Here is a 20,409-nt window from a genome sequence, read left to right as displayed (position 1 = left end):
TTCATCCCTTTAAAGACGAAATGTGACTCATAGCCTTGAGTATAGTTAGGTTCCAAGTCATGTGAACTTTGATCAATCTGTGGTGTGAGTTTACATATTGGTACCACATCTTCCATTTCCTGTACACCAGGGTTTTCCAAACATTTCCAGCCACGGAACCCCTCATGACTTCCCAAGAGCTTCAGGAAACCCCAAACATTCTTACGTTGGTAACACATTTTAGCCCCCTCCCATGAATCCCATCCCATGGCCCCCCTCACATCAGCCTCTCCCATGGTCCCCCTCACATCAGCCTCTCCCATGGCCCCCCTCATATAAATTCCCCGCCAAAGCCACCCTCCCATGAATCCCCTGCCAAACCCCCCCCCGTTAAATCAACTGCCAAAGTCGCCCCCCCACCATGAATCCCTACCAAAGTCCCCATGATATAGCATTTAGTTTATTTGCCAGTATTTACTATTTTTTTTAATGTGTTCTCAGGATTTTTGACACTGCCAAGATAATAATTTCTCTTACTTAGTAAGAGTAATAATAATAATCTTTACTAGAGTCACAAATAGGCTTACATTCCCATACCAGCCTCCCCGAACAGGCGCAGAATGTGGCAACTAGGGGCTTTTCACAGTAACTTCATTGGAGCCCACTTGTGACAATAAGCGATTATCATTATCATTAACACTGCAATAAAGTTACTGTGAAAATCCCCTAGTCGCCACACTCTGGTGCCTGTTCGGGTACACGGAGGGAGTGTTCAGAATGTCCAATTCATCTAACAAGCAGGTCTTTCGGGACTTGTGGGAGGAAACCGGAACGCCCGGAGAAAACCCACGCAGACACAGGGAGAACGTGCAGATTCTGCAGAGACAGTGACCCAAGATGGGAATCGAACCTGGGATCCTGGCACTATGAAGCAACAGTGCTAACCCCGGTGCTACCGTGCCGCCCGTACTTACCTCTCGACTGCTCGCTCAGCCGCTTTACTCCCCAGCAATAGAAAAAAAAACAAGAAATCGTGGCCAATCAGAGCTCTGCCCCTCTTGAGCCTTGGCTACTGATAGCCTCAGTCAGCCTAATCTGAAGTCAATGCAATGATCTGAAGTCAATGCTCAGAGAGGGCAGGCTCCGATAGGTCAATTTGATCTTTTGTTTTTCTTTGATTTGTGGCCACTAGTCTTTCTTGAATCTTTGCTTCTTCAGCTGACCTTCGCCCCCATTCAAGTTCACACACTTTAAAAAAATCAATTGCTGCCTTTTTGTCACGTGGCTGCCTGAGCTTCTGCAGAATCCCTGGAGGCCTCTGGCAGAACCCAGGGGTTCCGTGGAACCCAGTTTGAGAACCCCTGCTATACACTATCTAGGCTGTCTTACCAATTTAAAATGAGCACTGCCTCTCGTGACATTCCGAGTGCACTGAATCATAAAGCTGACACGTACTACATTTCCAAACTATTTTGACTCTTCCCTATTTATACTAGTCCCTATTAACATTCCTCATCTTACACTTCCTTCCCTCTTCAGTAAGCAAACTGTCCTCACTGAGGTCCAGACCTGATGATTTGGAGCCAACCCACAGCCTTATCTTCTTCATTAATTTGCATTAGAGATTTCCAACAAGAATGGTTTACTCCTCCCAACTGTTTCAACCTCATTTACCTCCCAATTCTCCCTAACATACAAGGATACGCCATTTCTTTCCTGCGTTTTATACCTCGAATATTAAATCTATTCCTGATGGGCTTGACCACATTTCTGATAGTCCCACTACCTCAGCTACCTCAAATTCTGCCTTTCCTTCTGTTGGTTGCCCTATTTCATATCCCTTCCTGTCATGTTTCTGTCATTGCTGCTCACAAAAGAAGTGCCTCTCAACTTAACCAACAAAGTTATTTTGTTAAAGCCAAAATGCTCTGGCGATTGCAGAGAACTATACGATGTCTTTCCTCGGATATGGTAAGAAGTCTTAGAGCACCAGGTTAAAGTCCAACAGGTTTGTTTCAAACACGAGCTTTCGGAGCACTGCTCCTTCCTCCGGTGACTCCTCGGTTATGAGTCGTGCAAGGTCACCCGACTTGCAGCATATCCTGTTCATCGCTCACCTTTATTGCTTGCTGACTTTCACATTGCTTTCAGCCTGCAAGGTCCCAATTTTAAAATTCTCCTCCTTGTTTAAAATCCTGTTTTAGTCTCTCACCTCTCCGTTACCATTCTCCATCCTTTGAGAACTCTGCTCTCCTCCGATCTGCAGCCCTTCATGCTCATCCTCCACTTTCTTCACTGCGCCATCTTCTCGTTTTGACCACAGGCTCCGGGATTGCCTCAAGATATTCCCTAAAATCTACCCTTTTGGCCAACACTTGCCTTAATTTCCCTTGACTCAGTGTTGAATTTTGTTTGATAATCAGACACTTTACCTTAAAAGGTGCTATGCAAATACAAGCTTTGTACCTTAAAGGCACAATATCAATGCAAGTTTTTGTTGTTAGACAGAGTTTCTTTGTGTCAACTCGGGTGGATCCTGTGAGACCTTACCATACACTGACCTTAACTAGAGAATATTCCAGTGTGTAATCTAGTGAAAGAGAGATGAACGCTTCTTAAACAGGATAGATGGAATGAAAACCAAGACAAGACGTGCAGTTTTAAAGTGTTTTTTTTTAATATACAACAACAGGATTGTGTATCAATCAAAAAAAAGTACATTACTTACAGGCAACAAAGATTTGCAAATAAATCTTACAGAATAATTTCCACCAGGGTTAATTAAAAACGACATCCAAGTAGGGGGCAGTGGTGCTTTTCCTTATGTACACAGGTAAATCGAAACAAAGCATGGGAATTTCACAAAGTTCCTTTTGTAGCTGTGTAGCAAAAAAGGTAATGGAAAGTGAGGTGGGAAGTGAGGTGGGCAGCTGGTTCAAATATCCTTAACAGAAACAAAGCCGAGCTCAATATCTAGGACTGTCCTGTCCCTTGTGGAGAGGGGTTCACCAACAGTCTCAGCATAGTTCAATTGGGAATTAAATCCCCAAGGGAGAATCGGGCAAGACAAGTGCTACCTCATCTCTAAATCAGATATTCATGTATTGTATCTAACAGCGAATCTAGCTTACTCACAGTACATTCTACCAAACCGAGAGGGGCCACCTTTACAAGAGGCATGGCACGGTCACGTGGCTTCAGCAGTGTTCTTATCAATGAAACATTAGGTAATTTACATAACCTTCACCATCAAAGTGGGATGGAGCGAGAGAAGGTCTATGCGCTAGATAAGAAAGTTCATGTGTTGTTGATGCTTACCCTGCACACAACGTAGCATCTGGTTCAATAGTTACTCCCCCCACTGTTACACACTAGATATTGTGCACACAAAGAGTAGCGCAAGTCTAGAACTCTGTACCCCCCCAAAAAAAAGTGCTGCTGAGGCTGGTTGCCACTTTCAAACCGAGATGGATAGGTTTTGGTCCATAAAAGTATTGAGGAATATGGAAGTAACATGGGTACAAGGAATTGAAGTACAGAACAACTATGATTTTTCCGAGTGATGGAACAGGCTTGAGTAGCTGAATGTGCCCCTTCCCCATTCCTTAGCCATTTTCAGGTTTGCCACATGACACGTGTGCCTCCAATGGGATGGAAGTACCTCTTTGAGATAGTGGCCCCTGTACAACACCGAGGTAGAGAAGGAAAGTATAAGACACGAGGAACAGTATTTCTGTCAGTGGACGTCTACTTTAGGAAAGGAAGACTTTCCAAATAATTATTTAAAACCATGATCCCCCCCGTCCCCCAAGTCATACAGACTTCAACGCTCAGACGGTGTAGGTCCAGGTCACATGGTGCAATCAACGCTACACCCAGTTTCCCAGAGTTTAATCTGGTGTGAAAATCCAGTGGCCAGAGCAATAATGCCAACAAAATGAGTGCTCCTTCCATTGTGGTAATGATAAAATCTAATCTGATTGATTAATCATGACAGTGGCCTGCCGCAACCTCCTCAAATAACTCTTTATTGATCAGAGGTAAAGACTGTATTGGATGCTCATGTCCTCCAATTCTTCACCCATGCAATTATAGAAGCCCAACAGTGCAGGAGGAGGTCATTCAGCCTATTGAGTCTGCAGCGACCCTGTAAAAGAGCACGCTGCCTAAGCCCAATCCCCCGCCATATCCCCTTAACCTTTTGGACACTTAAGGGCAATTTAGCATGGTCCATCCACCTAAACTGCACATCTTTAGACTGTGGGAAACCAGAGCACCCAGAGGAACCCTCGCAGACAAGGGGAGAACGTGCACACTCCACGCAGTCACCCGAGGTCGGAATTGAACCCGGGTCTCTGGTGCTGTGAGGCAGCGGTGTTAACCACTGTGCCACCGTGCCGTACAAATCTAGTCAGTGAGTGTTGGCAGTCATTCACAAGAAAGTGTGTTGGCAGGTTTATTGAGCGTGGATGTAGCAGCCAAAACCGATCCTACCTTCACCAGAGTACACATGCATTTACCTTCAAATAAGGGTCATTGACCAGAAATCAGCAAGAACTTTAGCTAAAAACCCAGCTCCGCTTTCATCCCCATTCCAAGGCCAATTATATCGCTGCCCTAGGTGAAATCAACGAACTCAGCATCAACCATGGACCGAAGGTAGGATATTCTTGCTGCCTCAGCTTTTTGACCACCTGACTGAAATCAGGTAACACTGCATCAACCTTTTAATGCAAGAAATATATTAATAACTCCCTCAGCTGCACCACTTGCAGCATAACTGAACATGCTCCCAAAACTAATTTGATGGCTTTAAGATTTTTGGGTTAACAGCATTCATTCTCTACCAGACACAATCCTGCCTGATTGAAGTTTTCCTTTCTCTTACATTCAATTGAAAAGAGAGAGACAATGGGGTAAAAATGCATCTCATGCGACATTGCATGGGTTGCCCATTATATAGCCCACTCGATAGTCCGTTCCATTGCCTTCAACAGAACTGAATGCGGGACAGGTATACAACGGTGGGTGTGATTCGCCCATTTAGCATATACTTCCCAAGACCAATTACTACCCCCAATAGATACATGGCAGGACGTCAGTGAGACGGAATGGGACTGATGAGGCGGAACGGTCAACCCGTGCTCACATGTTGCTAGATGCTGCAAAACGCAAGGCGAGCTATTTGGCCATACATTGCTTCTCTCACATTACAAGGTTCCATTTACACCCCAAAGCCACCAAGATATGAACTACACACTTCCCAGCTGGGCACACAAGAGAGACCTGAGGGGCAGTGAGAATACTTTTTATGAGTGGACTGCGGCCTGAACGTTGGACACTCTCGTTTATGTTGTGCCACAGTCCTGGACTTTGATCAATCCCTTACTCCTTCCTCTTGTTTGTGTTTAGTGCAAAAAAAAAATTGGAGTCAGTCCTTCATTACGACATGGTCGCCCACAGCACAGTTTAAAAGCATATAAACAGTTCAAATATTTACCTTCATTTTCATAGTGTAATAATACACAACTTGGGAGCAAATAGTTTGCATCTCTTGACGCATGCAACATCATGCCCATTAATCCTCGGGTCTGAGGGTGGTGTCTCTTCAACACATTCCAAAATGAAGAGGCTCAAAAACAATGTTTGAATACCTTAACCTCCTCATTGAGTCAGTTCACGAATAAAAATGAAACAAAGGAAACGCAATTGATCATTCCTTGTTATTTTTTTCTCCCCTTGCCCCCTCCAAACCCGCACCTCAGTTGAGGTCCAATGGAGAGCCTTTAGTGACGTCACTAAATACTTAGAACAAAGTGCCTTGTGGGGTCGTTGATCCCAGGTGATACCAGCCAACAATTTTCTGGTTTAAGTTGAAGTCCTTGAGGTTAATATACACCTCCCCGAGCATAATGTTTTCCCGGAATGCTTCCTCACTCAGCACACGCAAGTGGATAACTCGCTGCTGCACATCGCCTTTGGGAATACCATCATACACCAACTGGAAAACAAATGGGAATTGTTTTCAACTTTAATATTGTAATTCACGAAAGACAACAATTGAATTTTTGTGCAAGGTATGTCCTCCACATTTCCCCCTTCATCCCTCTGTGTCACATAGATAGGCCACTACACCATCCCACACCAAACACCCGACCTCCCCGTTGAGATCGCTGCACTACTGGGTTTGGGCTGTTTAGCACAGGGCTAAATCGCTGGCTTTGAAAGCAGAGCAAGCAGGCCAGCAGCACGGTTCGATTCCCGTACCAGCCTCCCCGGACAGGCGCCGGAATGTGGCGACTAGGGGCTTTTCACAGTAACTTCATTTGAAGCCTACTCGTGACAATAAGCGATTTTCATTTCATTTCAAGAACTTCCTCAGATGGTGCCCTTTTCGCTGAGGGAATACGTGACCTTTGCTTCATGCTTTGCTTCATGCTTTCCCAACAAGGCGACAGAAGCAAGAACCACTTGAGTGCGACATTAATCTGCATCTGATCCATCTAGCTCACTGATGCCCTGTCCCACCAAGGGCAGCATTCCTCTTCACGTTAGCCAGCCAACATGAATGCCCATCACCAGAATAGATGTCAGGATGTCTGGAGATAAGGATCGAGTTGTCAAGTGACATTGATCTTTCAGATCTCGGCTCTGTTTTCAGTAGAGGATAAAAATACTTTGAGGAGACAACGGGTGATAACTTGGTCAGCAGAGAGCACAGTATTTTTTTATAGTTAGCTTCAAGATTCCATGAAGAGACAGTTAAAACCAAAGATTATAGGTCAGGGACACATTAGTGGTGGGACCTGCTAAAGACACATCCTGGCAATTCTACTTGTGTTTTTTTTTCAAAACAGAGGATTCATTTTATTGTTTTAGCTTTAATACAAATTCAATGAAGCATCAAAATTGTGTAAAGCAATACTTAGAAGAACAAACTAAATAAAATTGGTTTCTTATTCTTATAGGCGTAAATTGCTCCATGGGACTTGGAAATATTCTTTAAAATGTAGACAGTTCTCAATCTCCTTTCAACTTTGTGAACGTGCGATTCTAAAGTTTGTGCACAAACTAGCCCTTTAGCATCCCAGAACTAGCTTCATCCCAGGAACTCAACCTCCACCACGTGGTGGAACGTCCGTAGCAGACCTACCATTTCATTATACGTTGGGTTACAAGTCTTTCGAGCTACTTTAGTTTTTCGCTTGCTGGTTTTCTGAGGGTCTGGCAGTAAGTAGATTTTCACATATGGATCTGGATCAGTCCCATCTTGCAAAACCTGAAGGAAGAGAGATGATGCAGTTGGCTTCAACGCAGTCAGATCAGATTTGTTTTTGACTAAGATGCAGAGATGCCTAACACAACGTGACAAATACCAATCTGGACTCCACTCTAAAGAAATATAGCAGCTTAACCCACAAAGATCCGGCAACTGGAGGAATTGCCAAAGAGAATCTTAGGGTGCGATCTACCGGCTGCGTCCCACCAGAATTGGAGCAGGACGCAGATTCCCGATGGCCGTTATGCCTCGCAAGATCTAACCAGGGCTCACAAACTCAATTTTGGGCGGGACCCAGTCTCACACGGTTAAGTGAGTTCAGAAACCCACTTAGCTGTGCTGCCGCCAGGTCAAACATCCGCCCGGCATCTACCAGTCTCGCCGAGGAGACCCCAGCCAAGCACCGATTAGTACTGGGCCCCAATAACGGGGACTAGGCATACCGGCACTTGGGGGGGTAATCAGAGACCACCAATCTGTTCAGCCTCTGGGCAGGGTGGCATCCTGGCACTGCTGGTGGGCAGGGGCACTGCCAAGATGCCAGGCTAGCATTTTCCCCATGTTGGGCCCGGGTGTGCCTTGCCCATTGTGGTTGGGTGTGGGGGTCCCCCCTAAGGACCCCCTTTTCGGTGAGTTTTGACGGGGATTGCGTCGGCAGGTCGAGAGATCGGGGCACCATTTAAAAATGGCGTCTCCATCTCGTCGTGCACTGAGGAGTAACACTCCTTGGGGGTAGGGGCCAGGAATAGCCACAGAGTGCCGTTGGATAGCGTGGTCGTTCCCGGGGTCCGCTAATCCTGCCCAGACTGGAATCTGAATTTTGTTTTGGTTATTCCACATATATTCAGACAACAATGTGCAAGGCTGAAACTGAGGTTTGCAATGCTTTGCAATGAGCATTTCCTGCACAAAGAATTAAAAATTATTGAACTGGCTTGTCCCGATTCACATGAGGTGGCTGGAGAACATGGGCGCACAGGCGATTCATTGGGGGAAATGACATCCAGGTCAAATTCTTCAGTAACCTGGAATGATTAGAAATGCTGATCGGCACAGAGAATACCAACAGACTTCAGAACACCAAACTCTGCGTCGATCAACTGATCCTCATCTTTTTTTTTTAAGGTTTTCAACTCATCTATATTTACTAAATCAAATGGTGACTTGGGAGTGCTCCTTCATCTGAAAAATAATCTGTAACCACAGACACTTACCAGGCCTCGAATGTGCATCACCATGATAAACAATTTGTCATTCTTGTACGAGATGGACAGCTTCACCTCTCCGCCAACCTTCCCCATTGGTGGTGTTGGAGGGATGTCTTTGGAGCGATAGAAAAGAAGATTAGGAAGATGAGAGTATGAATATGGAATACACTGTCCTTAAAACATGTAGTGACCAGGAACCTCCATTGACTGTTCAACTCCCAGTGTGGAAGGAGCTATTTAAAGCTGATGCGACTCCATCTTTTTTCTGTACTTTGCTAAGCGAAGCATGTTGGGAGACTTAGGAACATCATAATAGGGACTGGTGCTGAAATTGGCTAAAGGGCTTTGGCATTCCTATGGGGGCTAATGCAGCTAGAAACAGCATAAATGGGATAAAACCATAGCCACCAGCCTACTCGACAACAGTAGAGGCACCGTGTGGGTAGCACGTTGGTTAGCACTGTTGATTCACAATTCCAGGGCCCTAGGTTCGATTCCCTGCTTGGGTCACTGTCTGTGCAGAGTCTGCACGTTCTCCCCGTGTCTGTGTGGGTTTCCTCCGGGTGCTCCGGTTTCCTCCCACAGTCCAAAGATGTGCAGGTTAGGTGGATTGGCCATGATAAATTGCCCTTAGTGTCCAAAATAAAAGGTTAGCTGGGGTTACTGGGTTACGGGGAAAGGGTGGAGGCGTGGGTTTATGTAGGGTGCCCTTTCCAAGAGCCGGTGCAGACTCAATGGGCCGAATGGCCTCCTTCTACACTGTAAATTCTATGATTCTATTCTACGATCGGGAGGGGTAAATGGAGTTCAGCTGGTTGTGACCAGCGATTTCTCGAAAACAGCAGTATCTATGTAATCTTGCTATTGGCCATGAGTGTGTCTCACACCTAATGCACAATAAATGAAAGAGCAAGTTTGAGGAGCCATATGGTCTACTACTGCCCTTCCTCCTTATCAGCATTATTAACTGTGTGTTTAGGCTAATTAGCATAGGCACTGGCCTGCAACCTTTGCTTATGAATGGAAACAAAAACATATTCCCAACACCTGTAAGCTCGCACCAATTCAATATTGGGCAGGATTCCCCGGTCAGCGGGCAGGCGCGGCCGAGGTCAATGGATTTTTCCATTGTCCGCCTGGCGATCTTGCGGGGCGGGGTGGACGAATCCAGCCCATCGTCTCATCAATGAGCATTATTCTTTCATAATGTCATGTTTTGAGAAAACGTGACTAACATCTCTGGTTTGGTTTATCGAGAAGTTGGTGAGTTTGAAGAAAACAGAAAGAAGGACATTGAGTTAATAACTAAGGTAGGGCACAAACAAGCCGTTGTGTTAGACAGCTTCCACTGTCAATTGGTGAATTAAGTCTGAAGGAAGGGATGGGTTGACGAGGCCGTGCATTAGAGAATAACGCACAACAGGACAGAGTGGTTAGCAATGGTTTTGTGCCTCTCGTGCTTCGAATGAAGAGTTTGTAGTCACTGCTTGTTCTGAGAAGCAGGACAGGGTTTGTCCCTCACGAGGGGTGAAAGCCATCACAGAACATTGAAAGCGAACAAGGGTCTGTCTCCTCGTCCTATCCACCCATTCTCATAACCCTATCTATGTGATCCCCTCTAGTCCCACAACCTTCTGAGATCTCTGTGCTCCTCGAATTCTGGCCTCTTGAGTTTCCCTCATTCCACCATTGATGGCCAAGCCATACCTTCAGCTGCCTGGATCCTAAGCTCTGTCATGTTCCAATTTCCACTCAAATATATACTGACCAAATAAATGTACTACTCCATCTTTCAGAAGGAAGTTTATTGTTGGAACTTTTGGTTCATGAGAAGGTTCATGAGCACCTGGGAAAAGGTAGGAATGATGAGAGTTATCACATCAATAATGACTGTGGGTTTCTAGCGTTTGGTGTGATTGTTATCGCTAAAAAATGAAATGAATATATCTGTATGGGATAGAAAATTCACATTCTAATTGTACCATCCAGATCGCTGGAGAAGATGGCAACCTGATCCAGACCTGGCAGTGACTCAGACAATCTGTCCTTCCCTTTCTGTGGGGAACTACCTCTCTACACTCAGGATTTACATTCTGTCAGGTTGGAGACAAACCCTTAACCATGCTCTGTAAGGTAGTGCTTCAGAGAGTCAGCTTGCTATGTCACACTGGAACTACTTCAGTGGCTTTGCTTGACTATATGTTAGAGAGGAAAATTAAAAGCCAAACAATGAGCTGTACAGAGACACTGCTGAGATAGGAGTCAGGAACACACCTGTTGGCTTTGGCACTGCGTTTCCAGCTAAGGACTTGTCATCCTTTGGAAGTGGGTGAAAGAAAGTGTAGACGAGATCACACTGGGGACACAAAAGAAGAACGGTTACTGCCATTACAGTACTGTGCAATCAATGGGTCCAAGAGCATCTTTTATGGCCTGACAAGGCTGAAATGGTGAGGAGAAGGTAAGTGTGTTCGGAATCTGCATCTCCCTTACCACCATAATCCTACTGTCCCCAGTCTGCATCTCCCTCTCCATCATAATCCTACTGTCCCCAGTCTGCATCTCCCTCTCCATCATAATCCTACTGTCCCCAGTCTGCATCTCCCTCCCCATCATAATCCTACTGTCCCCAGTCTGCATCTCCCTCCCCATCATAATCCTACTGTCCCCAGTCTGCATCTCCCTCCCCATCATAATCCTACTGTCCCCAGTCTGCATCTCCCTCTCTATCATAATCCTACTGTCCCCAGTCTGCATCTCCCTCTCCATCATAATCCTACTGTCCCCAGTCTGCATCTCCCTCTCCATCATAATCCTACTGTCCCCAGTCTGCATCTCCCTCTCCATCATAATCCTACTGTCCCCAGTCTGCATCTCCCTCCCCATCATAATCCTACTGTCCCCAGTCTGCATCTCCCTCTCCATCATAATCCTACTGTCCCCAGTCTGCATCTCCCTCCCCATCATAATCCTACTGTCCCCAGTCTGCATCTCCCTCCCCATCATAATCCTACTGTCCCCAGTCTGCATCTCCCTCCCCATCATAATCCTACTGTCCCCAGTCTGCATCTCCCTCCCCATCATAATCCTACTGTCCCCAGTCTGCATCTCCCTCTCCATCATAATCCTACTGTCCCCAGTCTGCATCTCCCTCTCCATCATAATCCTACTGTCCCCAGTCTGCATCTCCCTCCCCATCATAATCATGCTATCCCAATTTTTAAAACACTCATATTTCACTGCTCCCCTTGTTGGTAGTTTCAAAATAAATAGTTTTTAGTTTGACAATCATTTTGTAGTCTGAACCAATATGTTATTCAGTACAATAAACCTAACATGATCAGAAGCCATTTTGTGCTAACACTGAGATAAGAAGCCATTTCAAGAACAAAACCAACTGCTACATTATTATAACCAGCCAGATCAGTTAAAAAGATTGCCTTAATGGCGAGACAATTAAAGAATCAGAAAGTAATCAGTAGATGGATTAGTAGGCTGGTAATAAATATAATCTGCAACACAAAAGTTTATAAATGTTTTATAATTAACACTTGATTTCAAGACTATTAGTATTAAACCATGAGAATTGTAAAAGGCAGGCTGGAAAGAAAACATGACCTTTGAGACCTTTGTTGGCCTTGACTGGATAAATGAATAGGGCTTTATGTAAGCTGTCTCAATTATAAAAATTTTTTTTTAAATAATTTTTATTGAAAGAGTTTTTCCATACAGACATTTACCCCTACTAATTTTTAAATTATTTACAACACAATCCCTCTAGGCAAATGTCCCTCCCTCGCCCGCCCTCTCGCGCGCACCAGTCCTCCCCCCCCACCCCCCCACCCCCCCCCCAGGCAACCTTAACAAACAAGGCAGCCTACAGTTGCTGCTGCCACAACCCCGAACGTCTATCTCTGATCTAAAAAGTCAAGGAAAGGTTGCCACCGCCTGGCGAATCCCTGTACCGACCCTCTCAGGGCAAATTTGATCCTTTCTAGCTGAATATAGCTAGCCATATCGTTAATCCAAGTTTCAACGCTTGGAGGCCTCGCGTCCTTCCATTGAATTAATATCCTTCGTCGAGCCACTAGGGACGCAAAGGCCAGTATTCCGGCCTCCCTAGCCTCCTGTACCCCCGGTTCTACCCCGACCCCAAAGATCGCAAGCCCCCATCCTGGTTTGACCCTGGACCCCACCACCTTCGACACCGTCCTTGCCACCCCCTTCCAGAACCCTTCCAGCACCGGACATGCCCAGAACATATGCACATGGTTCGCTGGGCTTCCCAGACATCTGACACACCTGTCCTCACCCCCAAAGAACCGGCTCATCCTTGTCCCCGTCATGTGAGCTCTATGCAGCACCTTAAATTGAATGAGGCTCAGTCTCGCACACGAGGAGGAAGAGTTGACCTTCTCCAGTGCATCCGCCCACGTCCCGTCTTCTATCTGCTCTCCCAGCTCCCCTTCCCACTTGGCTTTCAGCTCCTCCCCTGATGCTGCTTCCGCCTCCTGCATTATCTTGTAGATGTCTGATATCTTCCCCCCTCCGACCCAGACCCCCGAGAGCACCCTATCACTCGCCCCCTTACTGGGGAGCAGGGGAAACCCCTCCACCTGCCGCCTAGCAAATGCCTTCACTTGTAAATATCTGAACATGTTTCCCGGGGGGAGCTCAAACTTCTCCTCCAGCCCTCCCAGGCTCGCAAACCTCCCCTCTATAAACAGGTCCTTCAACTGCCGTATGCCCACCCTGTACCAGCTCTGAAATCCCCCGTCGATGTTCCCCGGGATGAATCTATGGTTCCCTCTTATTGGCGCCGCCAACAGACCTCCCATTTCCCCCCTATGTCGCCTCCACTGCCCCCATATCTTGAGGGTGGCCGCCACCACCGGGCTCGTGGTGTACCTCGTGGGGGGGAGCGGCCATGGTGCCGTTACTAGGGCCCCCAGGCTTGTGTTGCCACAGGACGCCCTCTCCATTCGTTTCCAAGCTGCCCCCTCCCCTTCCATCATCCACTTGCGCACCATTGACACATTTGCCGCCCAGTAGTACCCCGAGAGATTGGGCAGTGCCAGCCCTCCACTGTCCCTACTCCGCTCCAAAAAGACCCTCCTCACCCTTGGGGTGCCATGCGCCCACACGTAGCTCATGATGCTACTCGTCACCTTTTTGAAGAAGGCCCTAGGGAGGAAGATGGGCAAGCACTGAAATAAAAACAAGAACCTTGGGAGGACCGTCATTTTGATTGACTGCACCCTCCCCGCCAGCGACAACGGTACCATGTCCCACCTCTTAAATTCCTCCTCCATCTGTTCCACCAGCCTGGAAAAGTTCAACTTGTGGAGGGTCCCCCAGTTCCTTGCCACCTGCACCCCTAAGTACCTAAAGCTCTTTCCTGCTCGCTTGAAGGGGAGTCTCCCAATACCCTCTCCCTGGTCCCCCGGGTGTATCACAAAAACCTCGCTTTTGCCCAAATTTAGTTTGTACCCCGAAAAGTCCCCAAACTCTGCTAATAGTTCCATTATCTCCGGCATTCCCCCTTCTGGGTCTGCCACGTACAGCAGTAGATCATCCGCATACAGCGATACACGATGTTCCTCCCCTCCCCTAGTCAGTCCTCTCCACCCCCCTGAACCCCTCAGTGCCATCGCCAACGGTTCAATCGCCAGTGCGAAAAGTAGGGGGGATAGGGGACATCCCTGCCTGGTCCCTCGGTGGAGCCCGAAATACTCCGACCTCCTCCCGTTTGTCACTACACTCGCCGTCGGGGCCGAGTAGAGCAACTTCACCCACTTAATAAACCCTTCCCCAAACCCAAACCGTTCCAACGTCTCCCACAGGTACTCCCACTCCACCCTATCGAATGCCTTCTCCGCGTCCAGCGCTACCACTATCTCAGCCTCCCCCTCCACTGCCGGCATCATAATTACATTCAGCAATCTCCGCACGTTCGTGTTGAGCTGCCGCCCCTTCACGAACCCCGTCTGGTCCTCATGGATTACCCCTGGCACACAATCCTCTATTCTAGCTGCCAGGATCTTTGCCAGCAACTTGGCATCCACGTTCAGAAGCGAGATAGGCCTGTAGGACCCGCACTGCACGGGGTCTTTATCCCGCTTCAATATCAGGGAGATCAGAGCCTGCGACATTGTCGGGGGCAGAACCCCCCCCCTCTCGCGCCTCATTAAAGGCTCGTACCAGTACCGGTCCCACCAAGTCCACATTTTTCTTATAGAATTCCACCGGGAACCCATCTGGCCCCGGCGCCTTCCCCGCTTGCATCTGACCTATTCCCTTGACTAGCTCCTCTAGCCCTATTGGCGCCCCCAGCCCTTCTACCAGCCCCTCCTGGACCCTTGGGAACCTCAATTTGTTTAGGAAGTCCTCCATTCCCCCTCTCCTCGTCGGCGGCTCAGACCGATACAACTCCTTGTAAAAATCCCTGAAGACCCCGTTCACTTCTTGCCCCTTCTGCACTACCTTCCCGCCCCTCTCCTTCACTCCCCCAATCTCCCTAGCCGCATCTCGTTTGCGAAGCTGGTGTGCCAGCATCCTGCTCGCCTTTTCCCCATACTCATAGACCGCGCCCTGTGCCCCTCTCCACTGCGTCTCTGCCTTCCTGGTGGTCAGCAGGTCGAACTTGACCTGCAGGCTGCGCCGTTCTCCCAGCAGCCCCTCCTCTGGTGCCTCCGCATATCTCCTATCCACTTCCAATAGCTCCCCCACCAGCCTCTCCCTCTCCTGCCTCTCCTTTCTTTCTCTGTGCGCCCTTATGGAGATCAGCTCTCCCCTGATCACTGCCTTCAGGGCCTCCCAGACCATCCCCACCTGCACCTCACCCGTGTCATTCAAGTCCAGATAGCTCTCAATGCTCTTCCGGACCCTTTTACACACCTCGTCGTCCGCTAACAGCCCCACATCCAGCCGCCACAGCGGGCGCTGGTCCCGCGCCTCCCCCATTTCCACATCCACCCAATGCGGTGCATGATCAGAGATCGCAATGGCCGAGTACTCAGCTTCCCGTACCCTCGGGATCAGCCCCCTGCTCAACACGAAGAAATCGATTCTGGAGTACACTCTATGGACGTGGGAGAAAAAGGAATACTCCCTCGCCCTCGGCCTACCAAACCTCCATGGGTCTACTCCTCCCATCTGCTCCATGTACCCCCTCAGCACTTCTGCCGCTGCCGGCCTCCTATTGGTCCTTGAGCTCGATCTGTCTAGCCCGGGGTCCAGCACTGTGTTAAAGTCCCCCCCCATGATCAAGCCCCCTGCCTCCAGTCCCGGAATGAGGCCCAATAGGCGCCTCATAAAACCCGCGTCATCCCAGTTCGGGGCATATACGTTGACCATCACCACTTTCTCCCCCTGCAGCTTACCCTTCACCATCACATACCTACCCTCCTTATCCGCCACCACCTCCTCCGCCACGAACGACACCCTCTTTCCCACCAGAATCGCCACCCCCCGGTTCTTTGCGTCCAATCCAGAGTGGAACACCTGTCCCACCCACCCCCTTCTCAGGCGAACCTGGTCCACTACCTTCAAATGGGTCTCCTGTAACATTGCTACATCAGCCTTCAGTCCCTTCAGGTGTGAGAATACCCTTGATCTCTTGACCGGCCCATTCAACCCCCTCACGTTCCAAGTGATCAGCCGGGTCGCGGGACGACCCGCCCCCTTCCCCTGCCGATTAGCCATGTCCTGTTCCCTGCTCGCCCCGGGTCGACCCTCCCCTTCTGACCCGCTCCCCATGGCGATGTCCCCCTCCCCCCCCCTCTCCAGTCCTCCACTTCCCGTTTCTGGTCTTTTCAGCAGCAACCCGGTGTCCCTCCCTAACCCCCCTCCCCCCCCCCCCCCCCAGGCTAGGACCCCTCCTAGCCGCGATGTACCCTCCATCGTACTCCCGTAAGTCAGCTGGTTCACGCTGACCCGGCTGCTCCTGCCACACTCCGACTCCCCCCGGCTCGGGGGGGGGGGCCTCCCCCCCTTGCCACTCCTCCCTGGCCCCGCTCCAGCGCGGGAAAGGTCGCCATTGCTAGCCACGCCCCGCACTCCTCCCCTCCCCCCTCCTCTGCCCCGCGCGCGGGAAAACAGAGGAAAGCCCGCGCTTTCGCCCTGCCACACCCCACCCCGCCATCTTCAGTTCCACCCCCGTCCCCGTCCATGCCTGTAAAAGAACCCCCCTAGGGGCCCATATCCCCGATCTGCTCTCCCCCCCGTCCCACCTCCCCAACTTAACATTATAAATAACAGATAAATAACAAATAACAATGTACTTAACAGTCGCCCTCTACCAAACAGCATAAATAACCATAAATAACCATGAATAACCACAATAACAATAACTAAGGGAAGTTGGCAAAGGGGGAAAAAACATCAGAAGAAAAACCACAGCAAGAGTTCAAAATCCAAACAAAGAATTCAGCTGAAAGTACCCGAGCGGCTACGGCCGCCAAGTATCCCCTGGGTCTAATTCGAGTCCAGTTTCTCTTCCTGTACAAAGGCCCACGCCTCCTCTGGGGACTCAAAATAGTGGTGTTGGTTCCTGTAGGTGACCCACAAGCGCGCTGGCTGCAGCATTCCGAACCTGATCCGTTTTGCATGTAGCACCGCCTTCGTCCGGTTGTACCGGGCCCGCCGCTTTGCCACCTCCGCACTCCAGTCCTGGTAGACCCTCACCGTCGAATTCTCCCACTTGCTGCTCCTTTCCCTCTTGGCCCACTCCAGCACTCTCTCACGGTCGCTGAGTCGCTGGAACCGCACCAGCACCGCCCTCGGGGGCTCATTTGCTCTTGGCCTCCTAGCCATGACCCTGTAGGCCTCTTCCAGCTCCAGGGGCGAAGGGACGGCCCCTGCCCCCATCAGGGAGCTCAGCATTTCTGCTACATATCCCGGGAGGTCTGACCCCTCCAGGCCTTCTGCCAGGCCCAAGATCCTCAGGTTCTTCCGCCTCATTCGGGTATCCAGCTCCTCAAAACGGCTCTGCCATTTCAGGTGGAGTGCCTCGTGCACCTCTACCTTTCCCACGAGGACCATGGCCTCCTCCTCCCTCGCAGTCATCTCCTGTTGCAGCTCCCGAATCGACGCCTCTTGGGTCGCCTGGGCTCCCATCAGCCTGGTGGTCGTCGCATTCATTGACTCCAAGAGCTCCATTTTCAGCTCCGTAAAGAAGCGCAGGAGAGCGGCCTGCTGCTCCTCCGCCCATTTCCTCCATTCCTCAGGTGCGCCACCGGCCGCCATTTTGGTCTTCTTCCCCCGCTTTTTTTTGGGAGCTGCTGTTGCTTTCTTTACCACCCCACTCCGGGTACCGACCATAAAGTTGGTCTGGTTCTCTTCAGGGAGCCTTCCCCCACCGGGATTTGTCCTTACAGCGCCGTTGGGGCCCTCCAATCGGCCCGAAAACACCTTTGTAGCAGGAGCAGCCAAACGTGCGACTTAGCTGGTCATAGCCGCAACCGGAAGTCTCTCAATTATAAATTGACAGATAGTTACGTTAACCAATTATTGTTCAACTCTCAGGCTAACTCATGATCAGAGATATAGCTGAAGAGAAGCCATTGTCTTGAGAATCATAGAATCCCTACAGTGCAGGAGGCCATTCGGTCCATTGAGTGTGCAACGACCCCCTGAAAGTGTACCCTATCTAGGACCATTCCCTCACCCTATCCCAGTAACACCACCAAACTTGCACATCCCTGGATACCAAGGGGCAATTTTATCATGGCCAATCCGCCTAACCTGGGAAACTGGAACACCCGGAGGAAACCCACACAGGCACTCTGTATGTACACCATTTTGGAGGGGGCGGAGCATCACAAAATTTTGGCTCCAATGGGGATTCTCCAGTCGATCGCCGAACGCCATTTCGGCGTCAGAGACCGGAGGATCCCGCCCAAGCTTTTCCCACCCCCCTTATTGTTAATTACTGTTTTTTTTATCTTTCTGACCTGTTACTTTTTATTGGTTAATGAACTTTCCGAATTCACCATTTAAAGTGGTAATCCCTGCCAGATGGTTGAATCTGTAGAACCTGATGCGATTTACAATGGGAGTAATTGCAAACAAGCTAACCCCCATACATCTCCGCTTTAGACCCTGCTCCTTCCCTCACCGACCTCGGCCTGCCCCTTCTGGGAGTGTGACGTCTGGATTGGTGTGATTTCTCCTCCAAAAGGCTCAGTTTTAATGTTAAGGTGATGTCTCCCCACAACCTCCTTTTTCTCCCCCCCCCCCCCCCCCCAAATAAATTTAATCTGTACAAGGCTGGAGCAAAATGTTGCAACTCTCTTCAGACAAACTTCTGCCACTCATCTCTGATTTTATGATTCTGACTCCTATTGTAGTCGATCAATTTGACCTAAAAGTTGGGATTACAGCACAGGACATTGCAATATCAATCAGTATTTTCACAGGTGCACCATTCCCCAAATCCATTTCAATGGCTGAGCAAAACCATTCTCGGATCTGCTTTCGGGCTGGCTGGGGTTTACTTACTGGTGTGACCCTGGTGGAGGTCACTGCATTAGGACTATCAGATTCTCCGTGACCGCCAATGAATACAAATTCCCCCCCGGTAACGAGGGGGCGGGGCTTCCCCTTAACAGGGGGTTAGATCACTAGCATAAAAACCCCGACCTGGGTGCAGGCCAAGGATGCTTTAGCGGATTCTACACTTACCCTTGATTTTCTTGATCTGATTCAGGCTCAGCGAACAAACAGATAAGTAAAGTTTCATCAGACTGAATGCCGTACAGCATGTACTGTGCTCATACAGCAGGTATGTTTGTTCACAATGGCTTGTTCGACGCAGCAGAAAAGGTGGAAATGTATTAGAGCCGTTCAAAATTATTTGACATTGTGGCTGGGAAGAGACTGTTACCGTGGGTGGAAAGGTTGATAACCTGCGGACAAGGATTTAAGTTGACTGGCAAAAGAGTTGGGGGTGGGGACGGGGAGGTGGACGCGATTATGAAAATAATTTTTCCATAGCGAGTTGGGAAAGTACTGTCTGAAGAGAGTTTGAAGATTCAACTGTAGCTTTCAAAAAAGGATGTATACTGTCATGATACCCTGGGCTAGTGCGTGGTACATTCCAGCCCCAGGTGACCCGGAGTCTCAACACAGGAGAAATGAGATGTCATTTAAACTACCCGAGGTCCTTGGCTAAGCCCCAGTAAACTACAGCCGCCAGGTTTGTAACTTTAACACAAGTAACATTTTATTATGTACAGTATTATAATTAAATGAACAGAAAGCGTAACTGACTATCTAATAAACCTTTCCCAACTACCTCTCTCTCTCTCTATATATATATATAATATATATATACATACATATATATATATACACACACACACACACACTTTCGAATGGGTGGCGGAAAGGGGAAAAAATTAATTAAAAAAAGGATAAAGATCTTGAATTCTAGTTAGTGTCTTTCTGAAGTTAAGCTTTTGTTTTAATACTTCTTCCTTCCAAGCTTGAGATGTTTTCTCTTGATTGTCTACCTTCTCTGCAGACTCAGCTTCATTTCAGGTTCACAGTAAAGGATGTGCTGGGCACTCACTGCTTTCAGAACACTAAAGCAGTTCTTTTACTTCAGCAAGCAGGAAAGAGAGAGAGAGAGAAGGAGCGTTCCTTTCACTTCCAAGGTCTGAATTCTTCTGCTCTGTTCTCTCCGAAAGCATCATGCAGGAACCGATCACTGATCACAGTCAGGCAGAACACCATCCCTGGTTAACCCATCGGCTGCCAGCTAACCAATCGATACGATTCCCTTCAAACTTTGCTCCTAAGATCCACTCAGTGCCAGATCCCCCTTGGTGCCAAGGAGTCTGGCTTCTCCACTCCAAAAACAAAGCCTGGGAACAGAGTGTCCCGATAAACAGGCTATTTCACCCTTCCATCTTCTGCTTAAAGGCACATTCCAATTATGGC

General features: G+C 48.7%; 1 protein-coding gene across 1 annotated transcript in view; it reads right to left on the bottom strand.

Annotated features, from left to right (window-relative positions):
• Positions 1-2,632: 2,632 nt before the first annotated feature.
• pik3c2b (phosphatidylinositol-4-phosphate 3-kinase, catalytic subunit type 2 beta) overlaps positions 2,633-20,409 on the bottom strand; it is a 195,552-nt gene continuing 177,775 nt past the window's right edge. Inside the window, exons 30-33 of the mRNA XM_038819586.1 lie at positions 10,741-10,822; positions 8,473-8,579; positions 7,133-7,258; positions 2,633-5,980 (exon numbers count right to left, since the gene is read on the bottom strand). Of these exons, the coding sequence (XP_038675514.1) occupies positions 5,786-5,980; positions 7,133-7,258; positions 8,473-8,579; positions 10,741-10,822 (510 nt within the window). The 3' untranslated portion in view covers positions 2,633-5,785. The remainder of the gene's footprint in view (positions 5,981-7,132; positions 7,259-8,472; positions 8,580-10,740; positions 10,823-20,409) is intronic.

Source organism: Scyliorhinus canicula, chromosome 15 (genome assembly GCF_902713615.1).
Source record: "Scyliorhinus canicula chromosome 15, sScyCan1.1, whole genome shotgun sequence".
Taxonomy (NCBI): Eukaryota; Metazoa; Chordata; class Chondrichthyes; order Carcharhiniformes; family Scyliorhinidae; genus Scyliorhinus; species Scyliorhinus canicula.
This window is presented reverse-complemented; position numbering and strand designations above follow the sequence as displayed.